Source organism: Salmo salar, chromosome ssa13, assembly GCF_905237065.1.
Source record: "Salmo salar chromosome ssa13, Ssal_v3.1, whole genome shotgun sequence".
NCBI lineage: Eukaryota > Metazoa > Chordata > Actinopteri > Salmoniformes > Salmonidae > Salmo > Salmo salar.
The window spans coordinates 52,599,688-52,619,723 of NC_059454.1; the positions used below are offsets into that span (position 1 = coordinate 52,599,688).

At 42.4% G+C, this 20,036-nt stretch overlaps 1 protein-coding gene across 2 annotated transcripts in view; it reads right to left on the reverse strand.

Annotated features, from left to right (window-relative positions):
* Positions 1-47: 47 nt before the first annotated feature.
* LOC106567404 (serine/arginine repetitive matrix protein 3) overlaps positions 48-20,036 on the reverse strand; it is a 168,588-nt gene continuing 148,599 nt past the window's right edge. Inside the window, exons 7-14 of one of the 2 annotated variants that reach the window (XM_045693381.1) lie at positions 18,802-18,837; positions 18,597-18,647; positions 17,245-17,355; positions 16,732-16,918; positions 6,937-7,241; positions 6,007-6,276; positions 5,632-5,754; positions 48-4,020 (exon numbers count right to left, since the gene is read on the reverse strand). In XM_045693381.1, the coding sequence (XP_045549337.1) occupies positions 3,813-4,020; positions 5,632-5,754; positions 6,007-6,276; positions 6,937-7,241; positions 16,732-16,918; positions 17,245-17,355; positions 18,597-18,647; positions 18,802-18,837 (1,291 nt within the window). In that variant the 3' untranslated portion in view covers positions 48-3,812. Of the gene's footprint in view, positions 4,021-5,631; positions 5,755-6,006; positions 6,277-6,936; positions 7,245-16,731; positions 16,919-17,244; positions 17,356-18,596; positions 18,648-18,801; positions 18,838-20,036 lie in introns of both variants that reach the window. The other variant, XM_014136599.2, reaches the window with a different exon arrangement.

The following is a 20,036-nucleotide window of genomic DNA, read 5'->3' on the forward strand; positions in this document are numbered from 1 at the left end:
TATTCCCATGTCAAAAAGAGTATCTATCGAAAGACAACACAAGTAGCTCATTTTTGGTTTATATTTATTGTCCTGTATAATAACTTTTACACTACAACTAAATTACTTTTATACAATCCAAAGGTTTAGCGCTGTACTCTTAATATCGGAACAGGTTTTGTTTAATATCATACTAGGTTACAGTAACTCTGGTTACATTTTTAATGTAACACTGCATGAGTGACAGGAGGCTTGACGAATGGGAAGGAAGACTGAAGGGGTTCCCTGATTGCATCATCACCAGCAGCTGTCCTATCAGCACAGAGTAATAAACTGAGGCAGGGTACATGATGGGCTTCTTGTGGGACTACCTGTGTCTGGGTTCCAGCGTTTTGAAAGCAGGGGCATTTGCTGCGTACGTAGTTTAGCTGACCACCGGCTTGCAAAATGAGTAGACCCTCTGTCTGAGACCTCATGCCAGGTCAGAGCCAGTTACTAGGACACCTCTGGTAGAAGCAGGGTGCAGGGGATAGGGCCAGCCTGTTACAGTAGGGGCAATGTGATTGGTTAGACCAACAACAAACTAGCCCAATCAACACGTCTATGTCTGGAGGGAGATAATCCAGGCCTGATCAACGTTTTGGACAGAAGGAGTTGGTAGAAGTGGACCTTTGGAGCCCTGCAGAGTAACAGCCCCTCTACGTAACTTTAACTATGTATCCCCTGCACCAGGAAACAGACAGGCAGAAGAATAACAGATTGCATCAACACAAACTTTTAATACATGGTCTCTGTGGACTGTTCCATTACTGTAATGAACCCTGTGTAAGAGCATTATAAAATACATCAGGTAAGGGAACACCGCCATAGAAACAAGCTACCGCCAACTCAGCTCCCTCCCCTATTCTTAAAGGAAGCAGAAGCTTTCATCACAAATAAAAAGGATTTGGGTTAAAACATCAATGGGCATACTGTATATTCAAAGATGAGAATACATACATTTGCAGCAATTCTCCCATGATATATTAGTATCTCAATGACACGATTCTTCAAATTACTTTAAAAACATTTGATGAGACAAAACAAATAAATAATCAAATAAATAAACAATAAATAACTTAATAGATAATTGGAATAAATAATGTAATAAAGAGCTGTGGATAAAATATAGAACCACAAGAATACATGGATGCTTTTGCAGAAGGTTTCTGAAGTATCTTAAGAAAGGGCATCTTTACAGAGCGACTTCACCTCATTGGTCATTGCAGAAGAGGTACAGTAGTATCTACATTAAAGGTGCAGTATGCAGAAATTCTAATAGTTCGACTAATTTCAGTTTATGTGACAAAACACGCAATGCATAGTGTAGAGAATCATTGTAACAGCTAAACCGCTGTGAAATATATTGTCAATAACCCAAAACATTGTATTTTCAGCCGTTTGAAGCTGGTGTACAAACCGAAAGTAAAAGATGCAAAAACGAAACCTAAGAACGGGAATAATAGAAATAGCGCACATAGAACAGATCTACTGGTTCTTAGACAAGCTTTCAATGAGAATGACAGATCTATAACTCACATTTCTATGTGTATTTGGTCAGGCCGCCCCAAAATGTACATATTGCAGCTTTAATAGTTTGAACACAATAAATAGTGGAATAGGGAAGAGAGGAAAAGTACATCATAATACATTGTTTTTTATATCCCTTCTTGCCTTTGTGTGTAATTACAGGTCCGGTATGTCACATACAATACAGATCAGAATGGGCGGAGAGATGACAGATTCACCCTGGGAGCTGTAGTACTTTAGTGACAGGGACAGATGCACCCTGGGACCTGTAGTACTGTAGTGTCCGTGACAGATGCACCCTGGGACCTGTAGTGGCAGCCAGCAGGGCTCTCTGGTACAAGCAGCAGCCTTCCTCCTTCCTGGTGCATCATCATACTAAGTCACCATCAAATAACAAGCCTCTTCAAAATCACATGGAATATACAGTGCATAGTTTACAAGCCAGAACTTACAGTTTAGAATCATTTATATATCCTGACATATATGCTACAACCTTTAAGCAAAACATATATCAGTTCCCTTCTGTGTGCTAAATTGTCAGCCGACTTTTGTTTTGTTCTTTATCGCTTCTCTTGATCTCTCAAGTTCCTAAAATAGAGCATTAGTGTCTTTGGGGAAATGATGTAATGACATTGGAGAAAAAATGGCCCAGTACTGTTTGATTTAATTTGACTTCTTTTCCATTTGTGTCTCTTATTTTCCTCTTCTTCCACAAACTCATGAAGTGTCCCAATGCTAGAATATATCAAATAAAATAACAACTTTATTTTCTGGTTACTTTTGCTCCGTGGAAGATTATGGAGAAAGTGCTAACAGACTTGTTCTTTAGGCTTTATCATTTATTTTCTAAAACCATGATCCGAGAAATTTTATTTTAAATAATTGCCAGTGTGTTGCATTTAATATTATAGCACATTCATTTGAAATATCTATTTTTTTTTTCTTCCTTCTTCCCACCTGTGAAAAAAAAAAAATCGATATTTCAAATGAATGTGCTATAATATTAAAAACCTCCCTCTTCCTTCCATTGATCCAGGCTCGGGTTAAGAGAAAGGGGTAGCAATAAAGCGACCGGAGTATGGGCGAGTGGGGGTGTCGAAAGGAAAGTAGTGGGCGTGTGGAAAGGACTGGGTGTGTCGAAAGGAAAGTAGTGGGCGTGTGGAAAGGAGTGGGTGTGTCGAAAGGAAAGTAGTGGGCGTGTGGAAAGGAGTGGGTGTGTCGAAAGGAAAGTAGTGGGCGTGTGGAAAGGAGTGGGTGTGTTGAAAGGAAAGTAGTCGGCGTGTGGAAAGGAGTGGGTGTGTCGAAAGGAAAGTAGTGGGCGTGTGGAAAGGAGTGGGTGTGTCGAAAGGAAAGTAGTGGGCGTGTGGAAAGGAGTGGGTGTGTCGAAATCGCTCTGCTATAGGTTAGAATGTTTTGACTGAGCCGTTTTTTTTTGGTTCCGTTTCTTACCCGCAACTGCCGTACACTGACCTACCATACCGCGAGAGTTTGGACTTCTGCTTGAGTCTGAGTTGTATTTCACTGTTAGTTTTACACAAATAATTGTACATTTTCAGTTAGAAAACTGACGATTGTTTATTTTAGATTAAAGGTATTGATGATGGGTGTACTGTTGCTTCATGCGTTGTACACGTGTGCTTACTGTGACTGTCACCCTGATATTGCCTACTAGGTAGTGGTGTCGCGGTGTTCTTGACGTTCATGCCCTTCCCATTGAGTAGTAGACTGTATCAAGGTGACATCTAGATGGTTATCAATATTAGCTATTTCTTGTGAAGGCTGCTATACTACTTGAAATAAAATCACGTTAGTGAAAAAATTTCCACGTAAGATACCGCCAGCGACACGACCGTGATACCCAGTAGGAAGCACTTCAAGTCAGCAGGCATGTTGATACAACACCGGTGCACTGGTTGACTCATCGTGCAGCCCAATCAGCCACGCAAAACGGTCTTGAGTGGCAACAAATCTGCCCAATTAGATTATTCGCTTTCTTTTCACCCAATGCCCATACTCCGGTCGCCATAATGGGCAGCAGCCACCCATACTTGCGGGTTAACGCGGGTTAACGTGAAGTATACAGAGATGGAGACCGAGGGTAAAAATGGACCAGAGGTCTGGCCGTGTTTGAACCATTCAGGGACATAAGAATACATAACATCATTTATCTTATCTTTCTCTCTATTTCCCTCTCTGTTTCTCTCTCTAACCCCCTCGCTCGCTCTCTTTCTCCCCCCACCCTTTCTTTCTCTGTCTCTCTCTCCTCAGAAGCCGGGGCTCTCGTAGCTGCTGCGACTGTAGTAGCTGTGGTTGCGGCTGCGGGAGCGGCTGTGGCTCCTGGTGCGGCTGTGACTGCGGCTGTAGCTGCTGTAGCTGTCATGGCTGCGACTCCTCTCCGAGTGGGAGGGGCTAGACATGGAGCTGGAGGAGGAGGGGCTTGGACGGTAGTACGGGATAGGCCGCTTCCGAGCGCTGAGGAGAGGAGACGATAGAGGGATAGAAGGTTATACAGTGTATAAAAAGCTTGTGACCAGTTAGTGTGAGGAGGACCACCACTCTGACAGCTGATCTGAGAGCTGCTCTTTTGGCATGCCTCTGCATTGTACAGTACACTCCAATGGGAATACTGTAGGTTTGCAATATTATCATATGCTTTTCTGATTCCCAAAATATTTTGTACTTCAACTATACTTCGTCAAATGTTATAATCACATAAAAAGATCATGAGAGGGTCATGTTTGGATCATAATAGAGGTCAACCAAAAGGGTCTGGGTCAGCTGTCTTCAAGGGGCAGGCCAGAAATGTGGCATAGTAGTTATTCGGTGCGGCAGTCAAATTGAGAAGTGCTGAAAGAGAGCGGCTCCATGTGTTAGTTAGTAGGAGTCCGCAAGCACACACACACACACACACACACACACACACACACACACACACACACACACACACACACACACACACACACACACACACACACACACACACACACACACATACACACATTTCAAAAGGGTTAGGAGCATTGAGATTGCCTTGTTAGTGAGCACCCTCAAGGTGCAACTTAAGTGCCCACAGAGGTTGCTGTCGGTAAATTGAGAGCTGTTAGCCGCAAAAAGACAGGAAATCATCTGAAGGTTAGCCATCACCCAGGAATCAGGAGAGTTAATCTAGAGGCAGGACGTCAGCGCTATCAAGGTGCTCACTACCTATGGGGATGTTTTGCAAAAAAAATGTGGTAGTTGTGGATCATAAATACAGAATCCCAAAGAATTTATATAGAACCACAATTTCTGGTTTACAGACAGACATCGTTTGACGAACCTTGATAGCGCCTTTATCAAAAACGTGTGTTACAGAATTAGTGCACATCAGTGACTGTTTGTCTAGTGCTGGTGTACGTGGATTTACAAGAAGAAAGATGGATAGAAAGAGGGAGATCGAGAGGAAAGGGGAGGGAGCAGCGTTACTCTAGGGAAGTCTGTTCGGTTGGTTAACTGCTTCACAAGGCTTCAGCAAGGAGGACTAGGGGAGTCATGCTGCACGGCAACTGTTACCACGGTAACCTAGCCTGCAGCTCAGCAGTATTCCGTTGTCTTGGCTTCGGGGGGGGAGAGACGGGGGAACCTTCCTTCGTACAGGAGGAGTGAGAGAGAAGTGTCACAGAACATTTCACCTGCATTTTATGGGAAACCACTACACACACATTCTGGGAAATACAATGGAATCATATTATTGCTACAGTGTGGCATAACTCAGCTGTGGCAAATTCAATCGGTGATAAAGGTCGTACACTTCTGTGATATAAATACATTTCACCTGAAATAATATAACGTGTTGAGTTCCACTTGGATGGTACTATACAACAGACACTCACATTTACACATACACTAAATACTATGGCATGTCAGATTAGAGAACATATAAGCACCCCACATTTACAGTAATTATGCTGAGGATTCACAATAAAATTGTTGAGAAAGAAAACCTGAGAGGGAGAAACCTTGACAAACTCTCTCATAGATGTCAGTGTTACACTTGTATTCTGCTTTCACTGAGGGAGCATGGTTAGATAGAGCCTATGTTACCTGGTGATCCTGCGAGCCTCCATGAAGCTGGGAGAGTCTCGTCTCCTCTTCCTGATGGGAGAATAGCTCCTGGAGCGACGGCGAGCACGGTCAGCATCAGAGTGGTGAGGGCTGTCTCTCTCCCTAGTGGAGAAAGGAAAATATACGCATCAAATTGTCATGTACTGGAAAGAAAAAATGAATATATGAGAAAAGTAATGTTTGTGTCTAAATAAATCACTGGATAGCAAGAACAGTTGCAAAAGTTTCTAGTTAATCCAAAACTAGTGTTATCTGGCCTTCCGGGTCAGGTAAGCAGGAAAGCCAGTGGCCCCTCTTGGTGGTAGGTTAACCATCCTTCATAGACCAATAAGTAACCCTTCCGTAAGCGGTCACCTGGAGTTGTTCTGTCTGGCATGGGGGTGGGGGGACTTGGCCTTGCTGGGGCCTCTCTCTCTGGAGCCGGAGCGTGATGAAGAGCGTCCGGAGCTCCAGGAGCTGCTACGCTGTCGGACCCCAAAGCTACCGCGCCCCCGAGACTCACTCTTCTTCCTGCCTGACCCAGATGTGTGGCGGTGCCGCCCCGGGGAGCCAGACTGGCTCTGGTGATGTGCCTGTCCCCGAACCCCATGGTGGTGCCGCTTGGACGAGTGGCCCCCTTTAGTCCTTGAGGTAGATGGATAAATGAGTATCAATTGATTATTGATAACAGAGGAAAGATAGGGGTCAGGATTGTTGGATACCTTTAGTAGGTAATGTATGATGAAATGGGAGAGTGAGGCAAATAAATGCATCACTAATTTTTTTGTGACGTGCCACATTAGAAGATCACCAAACAGGATGTTTAGTTCTCAAAGCGATCAGCCTGTTTTCATTCTAATTAGCATATTTTAGGATAGCACAAGCCAGGATAATGAGAGTGGAGAGGGAAGTGCACAGGACTGTGCCCTGGACAGCAAACCAAGCACCAAACACAATGGACATAAAAGAAGGAGCGAAGACCTTGTCCTAGAACTTGTCCCAGACCAATCTGGCCTTAATGTACTCTTATAATCTTCACCTGGATTAGAGGACTGGCCACCCCTCAGAGACTGGTTCCTCTCTAGGGTTCTTCATAGGTTTCTGCCTTTCTAAGGTGTTTTTCCTAGCCACCGTGCTTCCACATATGCATTGCTTGCTCTCTGGGGTTTTAGGCTGGGTTTCTGTATAAGCACTGTGACAACTGCTGATATAAAAAGGGATTTATAAATATATTATATTTAGTTGATTGAAGGACAGAACAGGTAAAGGTTATGTCAGTATGGAAGGTCGAATCTCTCTGCTTACTTCTTCCGGTGAGAGCTTTTTCCTCTGTGAGGATGCAGGTTACGTTGAGAGTGGGCGGAGTCACTGCTGTGAGCTGGCGAATGGGAGCTCTTCCCATGAGCTCTGTGACCTCTGTGACCTCCCCGTCTGCCCGACGACCCTATCGTCTGCCTTTCCTCTCCTTGTAGGGCCTCTCCAGCCTGGATTGCAGAACCTCCTCCTGGGGTCCTGTAAAGGGCATTGTGGGTCTTGTGCTCTCCTCCTCTCAGCTGAGGCTGCATCATGGTCGACTGATCTCCCGGAGTAGCAGCAGTCAGCATTCTCAGCTTCTGTAGAGAAATGATAACCAACAAAAGAAAAAAAAAAAAAGAAGGGGAAAAAATAGAAAAAGGGCCTTAGAGTTTGTCACAGTGGAGTGTTTGAGCGCTACGGTGTACTTGGCAAAAGAGGGTCAACATCTAAAAGAAAAGATCTAGGTTTTTTCTCGATATGGCTTATAGACAGTCCTCTATGGTGCAGCGCATGCAATACTTGGCATGCAAAAACATAATGAGTCGAAGAAATCATAATCCCGAAAATAAACGGAAAAAAACTAGAAGAGAAAGGGATTTTTTTATTTGTATTATGACCCAAATTAAGTTAAAGAGCAGAGAGAAAAGAGAGTATAGAGCTACAGACTTTGTAGAGTAGAAAAGGAGGACTTCTTCAAGTTTTAGTAATGGTTAAAAAACAAATATGAAAAAAAAGAGTAGACAACTTGACAGAACATCACAGAAATGGAAGGAACAAAATAAAATAGTCAAGGAACAATTATAGAGTCAAATCGAATCAGAAAAACTAATCGTCTGCTACTCAATAATTTTCTCTTTGTGGATTTTTTTCCCCTGTAGTAGACAATTGCTGAGATGTGAACAGCGACCCATTTTTTGTAATTTTTTTATTGTTACTCTTGTTTAACTCCCTTTTGGTTAACATCCACTTACCAATAAAGTGGCATTCCCTCCTTTAGTAGGTAAGGTATGAAGAAAAGGGAAAAGTGGGGCAACATAAGTGCATCATTAGATTTCACAAAATGCAAGAGAAAAAGACACAAAACCCTTCCCTGGCTGAGTGAGGCATCAGACAATGCATGGAAATCAACTGAAATTAAATCAAAAAGAAAAAGAGGAAGGAACACACCACAATGTTCAGGGAACCTCTCACACTGAGAGTAGCTATGTCTTCCAGATCATTAATTCTCCTGCCCAGCCCACTCCACCAGAGGGCAGGGCAGACAGTCTGTGTGAATGACCATTGAGTTAAAAGTAGTCTCAGCGATATGACATAGACGCAGAAAGTAAACAGCATAGTGGACCAATTTCTGCAACAACTAAGAGCGTTGGAGCGAGAGGCTCAACTTCTGAGGTTTTGGTGTGAAGCGAACCTGTACACATGCGCAGATACTGTGTGTGACTGTGTGAGAGCAAAGTCTTTCATCTCGCTCATCTCAATATCTGTGGTGGTGCTCGTAGCAATGTCATCTTGCTGAGTCTACCTTTAAGTTTAGGGCTTCCAGAGAGTTACGTTTAGGAGTTCAACTCCCAGGTACTGTATTTTAGGTTACAGTTTGTTCAAACCAAGGCATTTCTTGTCAGTGTTGGGTTGCGCATCCCCTGTAAGCTTCAGGCATATGACATTTTAATTGGCTCTGTTGAGATCTCTGTTTTAGTTCTCTGTTTTAATAATATCCATTCATATGAAAAAATCTGTACTGTTGAATTTAACTCGAGCAAAAGCAGCAGTCCTCTGTGAGAACAGAACCTCTGCAAATATTGTGTACTTCTAGACATTTATTGATGGGATTCTTAAAACTACAGCTTCATTTTAAACACAAATGTGTTTGGTAGATCAACTTCAGTAGGAGGCTTTTAAGCAAGTGGACGATGTTGAGAGATAAGGTATGCTGAGGACATTGAACTAGGACGCAGGAATATTCTGTAATAGCAGTGTACACAGGGCAAGGGGTTTCACAAAGTATTGGGAGTGCAGATGTTTTTTTGTGGAGCAATTGCATGGCTGTGTGTGTCTCCGGGATATAAAGGCAGATCAAATGTCAAAGCAGGTAAATATCAAAACACAGCGAGTTCTCCTGCATGCATTAACCTTCTCCCCTGTAAACGCTGACCGCTGAACTATGACTAAAACAGGGACTCTTCATTGAAAACAACAAGAATATTAAAACCTTCTCCACAAAACAAACAAAAGACTGAGCTGTAGATATAAAACAAACACAACCACTGACGCAGATGATGACAGTTGTTAGAAACAGCCATCAAGGAAATAAATATGATCAAATCATAAGACAAACGTTACTATTTCACCAAGTGAACAGAGAGATGCTGGACAAACAGGAATAAATGCATTCTACCAAAACAGAAAGAAGTATACAAAGAAATGGGCCTTCTTGATATATATATATATAGGGTGGGATACTGGACTGAATTCAGTATGAACATCTAAGAAGGATAGAGAAAAAAGGATAAACTATAATCCAAATCTTAAAAGCAAAATATAACAGAAAAAAGGAACGATAAAATAAACTTCCTAAAGCTAAAGTTCCCTGGTGGTTAAATCATAGAAAGAGAGACAAAGAAACATTGACATCAAGATAGAGGGTGCTTCTGACATTCTCATTTCTGCATAAAGAAAGACCACGTGCCAAGGCAGAGCGTTACCTACCTTCCATTTCAATCAGTGACACGTATGCAATATCAACAAAAAAAGGAAAGGAAGAAAAAAGAAAACAAGGAGAAAAGGAATGTTCTCCGCAGCGAAATGGGAAAAAGACAATGAACCTCTTTTAGTATCAACGCTACGAACTTCTTCCAGAGACTAAGGAGGAGAAGGTAAACAAACCAACAAACCGACAAAAAAGCTAAAGAAAATGGACAAACAAAACCAACACTTAAAATCAAAATCAAACTAAAGGTTAAAAAATGAATCTAAAAACTAAAATGATTTGCCGTCTTTTTCGCTTGTTCGAATGCAGCCATGGTTGCATCAAAAGGGAGAGGTGGGTAAAGATTGGGTAAGTGAATAGAGTGATTCATGAAACAAAATGAAATCCATTGTTAAGATAGAATTGCTAGAGGAAAGGAAGGAAGAAGGGATGGAGGGATGGATGGAGAGAAGGAAGAGCAGGCAGAGCTGGCATATGACAGACGAGAAGAAGGGAGAAGAGCATGTCCGGACAACGGAGGGCGAGAAAGATGTGTCACACACAACACAGATGGACAGAACACGGATGGACAGATAGAGCGGATGAGTGTTGGAAAGAGGGAAGCTGAGGGTGGGGCAGTCACTGCTAGAATGAACAACTAATAGAGTCAGTAAATTTAAAGGGACCCCAGTCACATTTTGGAAAATATATTATTCAACAAGAGAACAATACCCATTGTGGTTTACGAAAGCTATTGAATCCGTCTCAGAAAGCACATTGTGGCCTCTTTCACTTCTTACATATTCCTTTTGGGCTCAGCAATGCACCAGGGTCGTTACAGTGCCCCATGTTAGTACAAGGCGATTGTTATTAAGGCAGAATAAAAGGGTGATTCTTGGTGAATTTAAAGCCTTGTAAATTGAATAGTACAGTGAGCCTTGGGGAGGGTGGTACTGAACATATCAATATCAATACAAAGGGGAAATTAAATGCGGCACTCGCATTCAAAATGGCTTGGGTCCCTTTAAAATACCAATGTTACTAAATGTTGTGTGTGGTCCTATTTAGTTTCAACATTTATATCACTGTTTTTTTGTGTGTTAGCCGATATAAATTTACCCTGGACAAGAAAACTACAGACAGAATCAGAAGGACAAACCGAGATGTAAAAATAGAAGAGACAGAAAAGACCCAAGTTGCTGCTGCACATGTGCTAACCATAGAGATACTACAGTATTATCTAGCTTCTGTTGGATCTATGATCTCCCAGAAAGGTTTGGTATCCAAAATGAACAATATTGAGCGAGCAACCTCCCAAATACACAAGTTGTCTGAGCGCTGATGAATTGTCAGCAAGGGAGAGAAACAATAATTCCCCTGTATGTGGCGATTGACAGGAGAGGTCTCATGAACCAAAAACCTGTTTAAGGCTGATGGTATAGGATGAACTGTCAAAGGGTTGACAGATTTGAGCTTCAGTGATAAACACCTAGCAATTCTACATTCACCTCAACACAACCGATTGGCTCAAATATTCAAACACTGAGCCTCATTATGCAACAATGGCACATGAGACTCCCCTTGCCAATCCCCATTGACTTGGAACACAGAGATATAGAATATACTGTATATCAACATCAGGGAAAGTCTGATAGAAATGATACTGTCACCTGAGGCAACATGTAGGTCACATGATACAGTAAACAGGAAGTAGTAAACAGGAAGTGAATAGAGAAAATAGAGAGACTAGAGCGAGAGAGAAGGGGTTGTTGTACACCTGATGTCTGGGAGCTCTCTCAGACTTCTGAAGGAAGGTGGCTAACTATCACTGAGCAAAACATTGTGCTTTATAAAGACTGTATTGACAAGAAAAACTAGTAGTACACATACCCAGTTAACCTACTTGGTCCAGTTCCAAAGCATATGAGTGCTTTTTACATAAATGAGACAGAAAAGGAGCATTGGGCATTTATTTCATTTGGGTAAATACTACTCAAATTGATAAAAAGCAGGAAATAAAACAGTCATAAATGAATACAAGCAGTAAGAGAGAGAGAAAGAGACAGACAGACAGACAGACAAATAGAGCAGCTGAGACCTCTCATAAACACATGGAAAGGAAAGGAAATTGAAGGAGATAGCATCATCTGTCATTCATTATTCTAGACAGAATGTTTTCGGAGGCTGCTCTACACCCCATTTAGTTGCTTAGTCAGCAGTGAAAGTGAAACAGTAATGGCTATTGCCTTTGGTCTAAATGATGTCTGTTGTTTTGTTAGCAGAGCACACTGTTACAGTGGCTTGCAAAAATATTCACCCCCTTGGCATTTTTCCTATTTTGTTGCCTTACAACCTGGAATTAAATTGATTTTTGGGGGGTTTGTATCATTTGATTTACACAACATGTCTACGACTTTGAAGGTGCAAAATATTTTTTATTGTGAAACAAACAAGAAATAAGACAAATAAACAGAAAACTTGAGCGTGCATAACTATTCATCCCCCCCAAAGTCAATAGTTTGAGGAGCCACCTTCTGCAGCAATTACAGCTGCAAGTCTCTTGGGGTATGTCTCTATAAGCTTGGTGCATCTAGCCACTGGGATGTTTTCCCATTCTTCAAGGCAAAACTGCTCCAGCTCCTTCAAGTTGGATGGGTTCTGCTGATGTACAACAATCTTTAAGTCATACCACAGATTCTCAATTGGATTGAGGTCTGGGCTTTGACTAGGCCATTCCAAGATATTTAAATGTTTCCCCTAAAACCACTCGAGTGTTGCTTTAGCGGTATGCTTAGGGTCATTGTCCTGCTGGAAGGTGAACCTCCGTCCCAGTCTCAAATCTCTGGAAGACTGAAACAGGTTTCCCTCAAGAATTTCCCTGTATTTAGCGCCATCCATCATTCCTTCAATTCTGACCAGTTTCCCAGTCCCTGCCGATGAAAAACATCCCCACAGCATGACGCTGCCACCACCATGCTTCACTGTGGGGATGGTGTCTCGGGGTGATGAGAGGTGTTGGGTTTGCGCCAGACATAGCGTTTTCCTTGATGGCCAAAAACTACATTTTAGTCTCATCTGGACCATAGTACCTTCTTCCATACGTTTGGGGTGTCTCCCACATGCCTTTTGGCAAACACCAAACATGTTTGCTTATCTTTTTCTTGCAACTTTTTCGTAAAGCCCAGCTCTGTGGCGTGTACGCCTTAAAGTGGTCCTATGGACAGATACTCCAATCTTCGCTGTGGAGCTTTGCAGATCCTTCAGGGTTATCTTTGGTCTCTTTGTTGCCTCTCTGATTAATGCCCTCCTTGCCTGGTCTGTGAGTTTTGGTGGGCGGCCCTCCTTGGCAGGTTTGTTGTGGTGCCATATTCTTTCCATTTTTTAATAATGCTCTGTGGGATGTTCAAAGTTTCTGATATTTTTTATAACCCAACCCTGATCTGTACTTCTCCACAACTTTGTCCCTGACCTGTTTGGAGAGCTCCTTGGTCTTCATAGTGATGCTTGCTTGGTGGCCCTTGCTTAGTGGTGTTGCAGACTCTGGGGCCTTTCAGAATAGGTGTATATATACTGAGATCATGTGACAGATTATGTGACACTTAAATAAAGTCCACCTGTATGCAATCTAACTAATTATGTGACTTCTGAAGGGAATTGGTTGCACCAGATCTTATTTAGGGGAATCATAGCAAAGGGGTTGAATACATATGCACGCAGCACGTTTCCGTTTATAATTTTTATAATTTTTTGAAACAAATTATTTTTTTCATTTCACTTCACCAATTTGGACTATTTTGTGTATGTCCATTACATGAAATCCAGATAAAAATCCATATAAATTACAGGTTGTAATGCAACAAAATAGGAAAAACACCAAGGGGGTGAATACTTTTGCAAGGCGCTGTAGTTAGGTTAAGTTAGATTCAAATGCAAAATGCTACCTCAGTTCTAATGAGCCATCTATAGTAGGGAGATTATGGTGACGACTGAAAGATAGTGATTTAAAACATAACAGTCTAGTCAGTCTGTCGTTCTTTGTGGTTGTTTCACAGATAGATCAAAATAAAGCAGATTAGGAGGGGTTACCGTTTTCAAAGGAGCCAAAGCATGGAAACAGTTCCAAACGAGACAGTTAGGGAGGAATAAGAATGACAGAAGACAAAATCAATTCTGAGTAAACTAGACAAGATGTCTGGTTAGTTTCAGTGATAAATACCTAGCAATTATGCATTCACTTTTTATACACCTATCATTCTTGCTACTGTACCAGTACAGCAATGACTTCTCTGTCGCTCATTCTGTTCTGAGCAATTGTATCCATGTTATAGCCTATTTCAGTGACTGTAATGAGGCCTTTGGTGGCACTAGAGCTGAACGCGTAACCAAACTGAAACCTATCACGTGTATAAACTAGAAGTATTGGACATTTCATAAATTAGGTTCAGTTCAAATCACCACACAATCTCACAGGCCAAACCAGATAATATCATTCTCATATGACAACATAAGATAGAACTGGTTGAGTTCAGATGTAAAAATAGCATAGTTGAGACCTACATTTTTACATCCATCTTTGTTTGTTAGATCAGTCAGCTACAGATGGTTTCATTGATGGCTGTTATCAAGCATTACCATCAGCATGATCAAATGACAACTTTTGACTAACATTTACAAAATGTCCTAAACTCTACAGCATATCAAAGAAATAAAACAGTGCCTTCATGAGAACTATTAATAAGGACTTTTTACATAAGCATCCTCCTGTTTCATATTTATTACATTTGAGGGAGCTGTAGCAAAAGCAAACTTTAAAAGTATTATTTGTTTCCTTTCCCTGGCTAAACTGATTCAGATGTGAGCTCTCACTACTTCATCACTGCAGGAGCTTGCTGCGTAGCAAAAACCAAAGAGTTTCCAGCTCATTAGCAAACCCTGAGGCTCCGTCCCAAATGGCACTCTATTCCCTATATATGGGTCCTGGTCAAAAGTAGTGCACTATCCTGTATATAAAGTGCATTCGGAAAAGTATTCAGACCCCTTGACTTTTTCCACATTTTGTTATGATACAGCCTTATTCTAAAATTGATTAAATAATTTTTCCCCTCATCAATTTACATACAATGCCCCATAATGACAGTTTTGCTAATTTATTTAAAAAAAAGAATAATATCACATTTACATAAGTATTCAGTATTCCTTTACTCAGTACTTTGTTGAAACACCTTCGGCAGACATTACATCCTCGAGTCTTCTTGGACATGACACTACAAGCTTGGCACACCAGTATTTGGGGAGTTTCTCCCATTCTTCTCTGCAGATCCTCTCAAGCTCTGTCAGGTTGGATGGCGAGCATAGCTGCACAGCTATTTTCAGGTCTCTCCAGAGATGTTCGATCGGGTTCAAGTCAGGCTGTGGCTGGGCCACTCAAGGACATTCAGAGACTTGTCCCAAAGCCACTCCTGTGTTGTCTTGACTGTGTACTTAGGGTTGTTGTCCTGTTGGAAGGTGAACCTTCACCCCTGTCTGAGGTCATGAGAGCTCTGGAGCAGGTTTCCATCAAGGATCTGTGTACTTTGCTCCGTTCATCTTTCCCTCAAGCCTGACCAGTCTCTCAGTCCCTGCCACTGAAAACCATCCCCACAGCATGAGGCTGCCACCACCATGCTTCACCGTAGGGATACTGCCAGGTTTCACAAGACTTGATGCTTGGTATTCAGGCCAAAGAGTTCGGTCTTGGTTTCATCAGACCAGAGAATCTTGTTTCTCATGGTCTGAGAGTCTTTAGGTGCCTTTTGGCAAACTCCAAGCAGGCTGTCATGTGCCTTTTACTGAGGAGTGGCTTCCGTCTGGCCACTCTACCATAAAGGTCTGATTGGTGAAGTGCTGCAGAGATGGTTGTCCTTTTGGAAGGTTAACCCATCTCCACAGAGGAACTCTGGAGCTTTGTCAGAGTGACTATCGGGTTCTTGGTCACCTCCCTGACCAAGGCCCTTCACCCCCGATTGATCAGTTTGGCCGGGCGGCCAGCTCTAGGTGGTTTCAAGCTTCTTCCATTAAAGAATGATGGAGGCCACTCTGTTCTTGGGGACCTTCAATGCCGCAGAAATGTTTTGATACCCTTCCCCAGATCTGTGCCTCAACACAATCCTGTCTTGGAGCTCTATGGACAATTCCTTCGACCTCATGGTTTGATTTTTTGCTCTGACATGCACTGTCAACTGTAGGACCTTATATAGACAGGTGTGTGCCTTTCCATATCATGTCCAATCAATTTAATTTACCAAGTGGAAACTTGGTTTTTAAGGTATTTCTGTTTTTATTTCTAATACATTTTTAAACATTTCTAAAAACCTGTTTTCACTTTGTCATTATGGGGTATTGAGTGTAGATGGATGAGGAAACATACATTTTAGAATAAGACTGTAACGTAACAAAATGTGAAAAAAGTCAAGGGGTCTGAATACTTTCCAAATGCACTGTATGGAATCTGGTGTCATTTAGGACACAGCCTAATACTAAACCTCCATATTATCATTGTGCGGTACATCACATGTGCCATGCAAACGCTCACTTGGGCCAGAGATGAATTGATCATAGACAGTCTTCATTTTTTTTTCTCTTATCTCCAGCAAACTTAGCCTGGTCCCAGATCTGTTTTTGGCGTGGACATGTTTGTGCTGTCTTGGCGTGGAAATGACCATAGGAGGCAAGGCAGCACAAACAGATCTGGGAGGAGGCCACAGCAAACTCATCGTTACGTATGTATGACTCAAACATCCATCCCTCCCTCTAACCAGTTACATCAAAGGAATGTTGAGATGGTATAAGTATCAAAGTAATGACAGAAATAATTAGTGGCAGCAAGATTGCACAGGAGGACAAAAGTGGTTGGAAGATATACAGAGTAAAACTACCCTGCAAAAACAGGAATAACTAAAAGAAGAGTCATTCTATAATAGTACCAAATAAAGAGAGAGGAGATAATGTCACAAACCGACACAAAGAAAATCAATCATGTTCATAGGAGAGGGAGACAGTGTGGAGGTTACCATTTGAGTGTAGATTAGAATGTGGGGGGGTTAGGGAGGTGGCGGGGCGAGATAGAGGAGACTACATACATCTTGCCCTTTGTTGCCCTCGGCCACGTGGTTGTGGTTGAGTCTGCCGGCTTTGCCGTTGCGGGCGTGGTCTTGGTGGTGGTGCCCGTTGTGCCACGTGACAGGACCGTCAGGACCGCCAGGACTGGGAGACGGGGACGGGCTCACACAGGCCTTGTGTCCATCTGTCTTGTGCTTGGAGTTGGGCCTGGAGGGACAGACGGACAAACAGGAGTACTGAACCAAGCTGCTGAAATGACACAGACTCAAGAGTATATTATACTATACCAGCTACGTATAGGCTGTTTAAGACTCAACACTATAGTCTAGGCTATCATTACCTTTTCAACTGGTCAGTCATGAGTCAACTACAGTCAACTACATTCTGATCAAATAATAATCATGGATCTCTAGCAAAGCTGTTGCAAACCTTAAATCAGTGTTACATCAATAGAACAAGAAGAGTATGATTAAAGGGTGTGTGAAACAGTGAAGGCATGCATCTGGGGGGGGGGGGGGTAATGGGAGTCCTACCTGCTGGGGGACTTGGAGGGGCTGTGGCCTGTGGAGGAGTGTGATGCACTGCGGGAACTACAGCAGCTGCCTCTACGCTGAGACCTCCTACTGGGGGACTCTACTGGGGACCTGTGGGACACACGTACATTCAGAGACACACACGCATACAGACGAGTACACGCCCGCAAGCACACAAACATAAACATTCAGACAGACGCATGCATGCATGCACACACAAGCCCACACACACACACGTAAATTTACACATACACAACAGAGTTGCCAGCACACACACGCACAATGACAGACACACAAACACATTCAGCAACTCAGTCATGAAATCTATTGAAGCGTTTTCAATGAAACAAGACTGACACCATGTCACATTCAAGCTTGTGGCATGCATACATTTATTTAGATACTGTCTGTTTCTTTCAAATATTAAACTTACAGTTGAAGTTGGAAGTTTACATACACCTTAGCTAAATACATTTAAACTCAGTTTTTCACAATTCCTGACATTTAATTCTAGTAAAAATTCCCTGCCTTATGTTCGTTAGGATCACCACTTTATTTTAAGAATGTGAAATAGTAGTAGAGAGAATGATTTATTTCAGCTTTTTTTTCTTTCATCACATTCCCAGTGGGTCAGAAGTTTACATACACTCAATTAGTATTTGGTAGCATTGCCTTTAAATTGTTTAACTTGGGTCACACGTGTCGGGTAGCCTTCCTCAAGCTTCCCACAATAAGTTGGGGGAATTTTGGCCCATTCCTCCTGACAGAGTAGGAGTAACTGAGTCAGGTTCGTAGGCCTCCTTGCTCGCACAGGCGTTTTCAGTTCTGCCCACACATTTTCTATAGGATTGAGGTCAGGGCTTTGTGATGGCCACTCCAATACCTTGACTTTGTTGTCCTTAAGCTGTTTTGCCACAACTTTGGAAGTATGCTTGGAGTCATTGTCCATTTGGAAGCGCCATTTGCAACCAAGCTTTAACTTCCTGACTGATGTCTTGAGATGTTGCTTAAATATATCCACATCATTTTCATTCCTCATGATGCCATCTATTTTGTGAAGAGCACCAGCCCCTCCTGCAGCAACCCCCACAACATGATGTTGCCACCCCCGTGCTTCACGGTTGGGATGGTGTTCCTCGGCTTGCAAGCCTCCCCATTTTTCCTCCAAACATAACGATGGTCATTATGGCCAAACGGTTCTATTTTTGTAGAACCTCAGTGTATGTAAAACCTCCGACTTCAACTGTATACGCAACTAAAATCTACGAAACATCTAAAATCTTCTCAGTTCAGTCAGATCTTCTCAGTTCAGGGTCCATTATTGTTAGATTATGAAAAAGAGGGATCATTACCTCTTTCTGGTTTTGTTCTTGTCTTTCTGTTTGTTCTTTGGGCTACCGGATCTGAAAAGGGAAACACGTTGATGCATCTTCTTTAAACAGGTAACAAGGTACGTGCACTGTAACAAGCAGTCATTGACCTAGTGTCCCTGACTGTAAAACCTATGTGATGTGGACTGTACAGTACACAGAGTACTTCATTGATCTGCATCCTCACCTGTATCTCCTCTTTCTCCTGGAACCAGACGTCGACCTACAGAGAAAGAGAAACCTGAGTCATCTGTAGCTCAGTCGGTAGTGCTTGCAATGCCAGGATAGTGGGTTCGATTTCCAGGACTGCACGCATGACTGTAAGTCGCTTTGGATAAAAGCGTCTGCTAAATGGCATATGTTATTTTTATTCAAATTATTAAACCTCTGTTACACACACTGAACTCCAGTTAGCCTGACCATCTCTCTAGACCTTAATGAGGGGATATATAATGAGGGGATATATGCTTGACTGACTACATACAGTACTTCAAAGTCCTTAGTACGTTCACACTACTGTTGCCACGGTGATAAGTCAGACTGGACAACAAAAGCTCTTCTTTTCCCTCTTTTTACACAACACTGTATTCTCCTTATGTGAACATAGACACATACACATAATTCACCTGGCACATGTACCACAAGGAGAGAGGAACACAAAAACTATGTCAGGTCTGTGCTAGTGAAGAGAAAGAGACTAATAAAGCTGTCAGAGTAATATAGGGCCAGTGAAGAATTGTTGTGGCGTCTAGGCTATGAGACCATGTGGGTGTTCCAAATGGCACCCTATTCCATATTTAAGTAGTGCACTAACTAGGGAATAGGCTGCCATTTGGGATGTAAACCATGTTGTTGTTCTACCAGAGAGAACAGACTGGGGGCTCTAAGGAGGCTTCGCCTTTCATTTATTTTACTCCCATCAATTGTCAAACACAATGTCCCCTGATAGTGGTCTTCTTATTATAGGGCTATAACCAAATAGTAGCCTATATTAACCATACAGTCTACCATATAGACTACACCCTCTGTGCCTTTGTGCCCTTGTGAGTTGTTCAGTCTATTGGAGGAACACCGATCGACCCTCAGGAGTCAAGGGGCCTTTGGGAGTCTGTTAGCCCACCACCATTATGGCTTAGGTTATTTTATTTTTAATTTTTATTTATAATTTTTTTACCTTTATTTAACTAGGCAAGTCAAATTCTTATGTACAACGACGGCCTACCGGGGAACAGTGGGTTAACTGCCTTATTCAGGGGCAGAACGACAGATTTTTACCTTGTCAGCTCGGGGATTCGATCCAGCAACCTTTCGGCTAAACCCTAGACTACCTGCCGCCCCTGAACTAGAGAGGTTTAGCTGGGGGGACATCAGTCTTAGAAAGACCCACCCTCGTAAGACAAGGCATGTGGGTTTAATGTATAC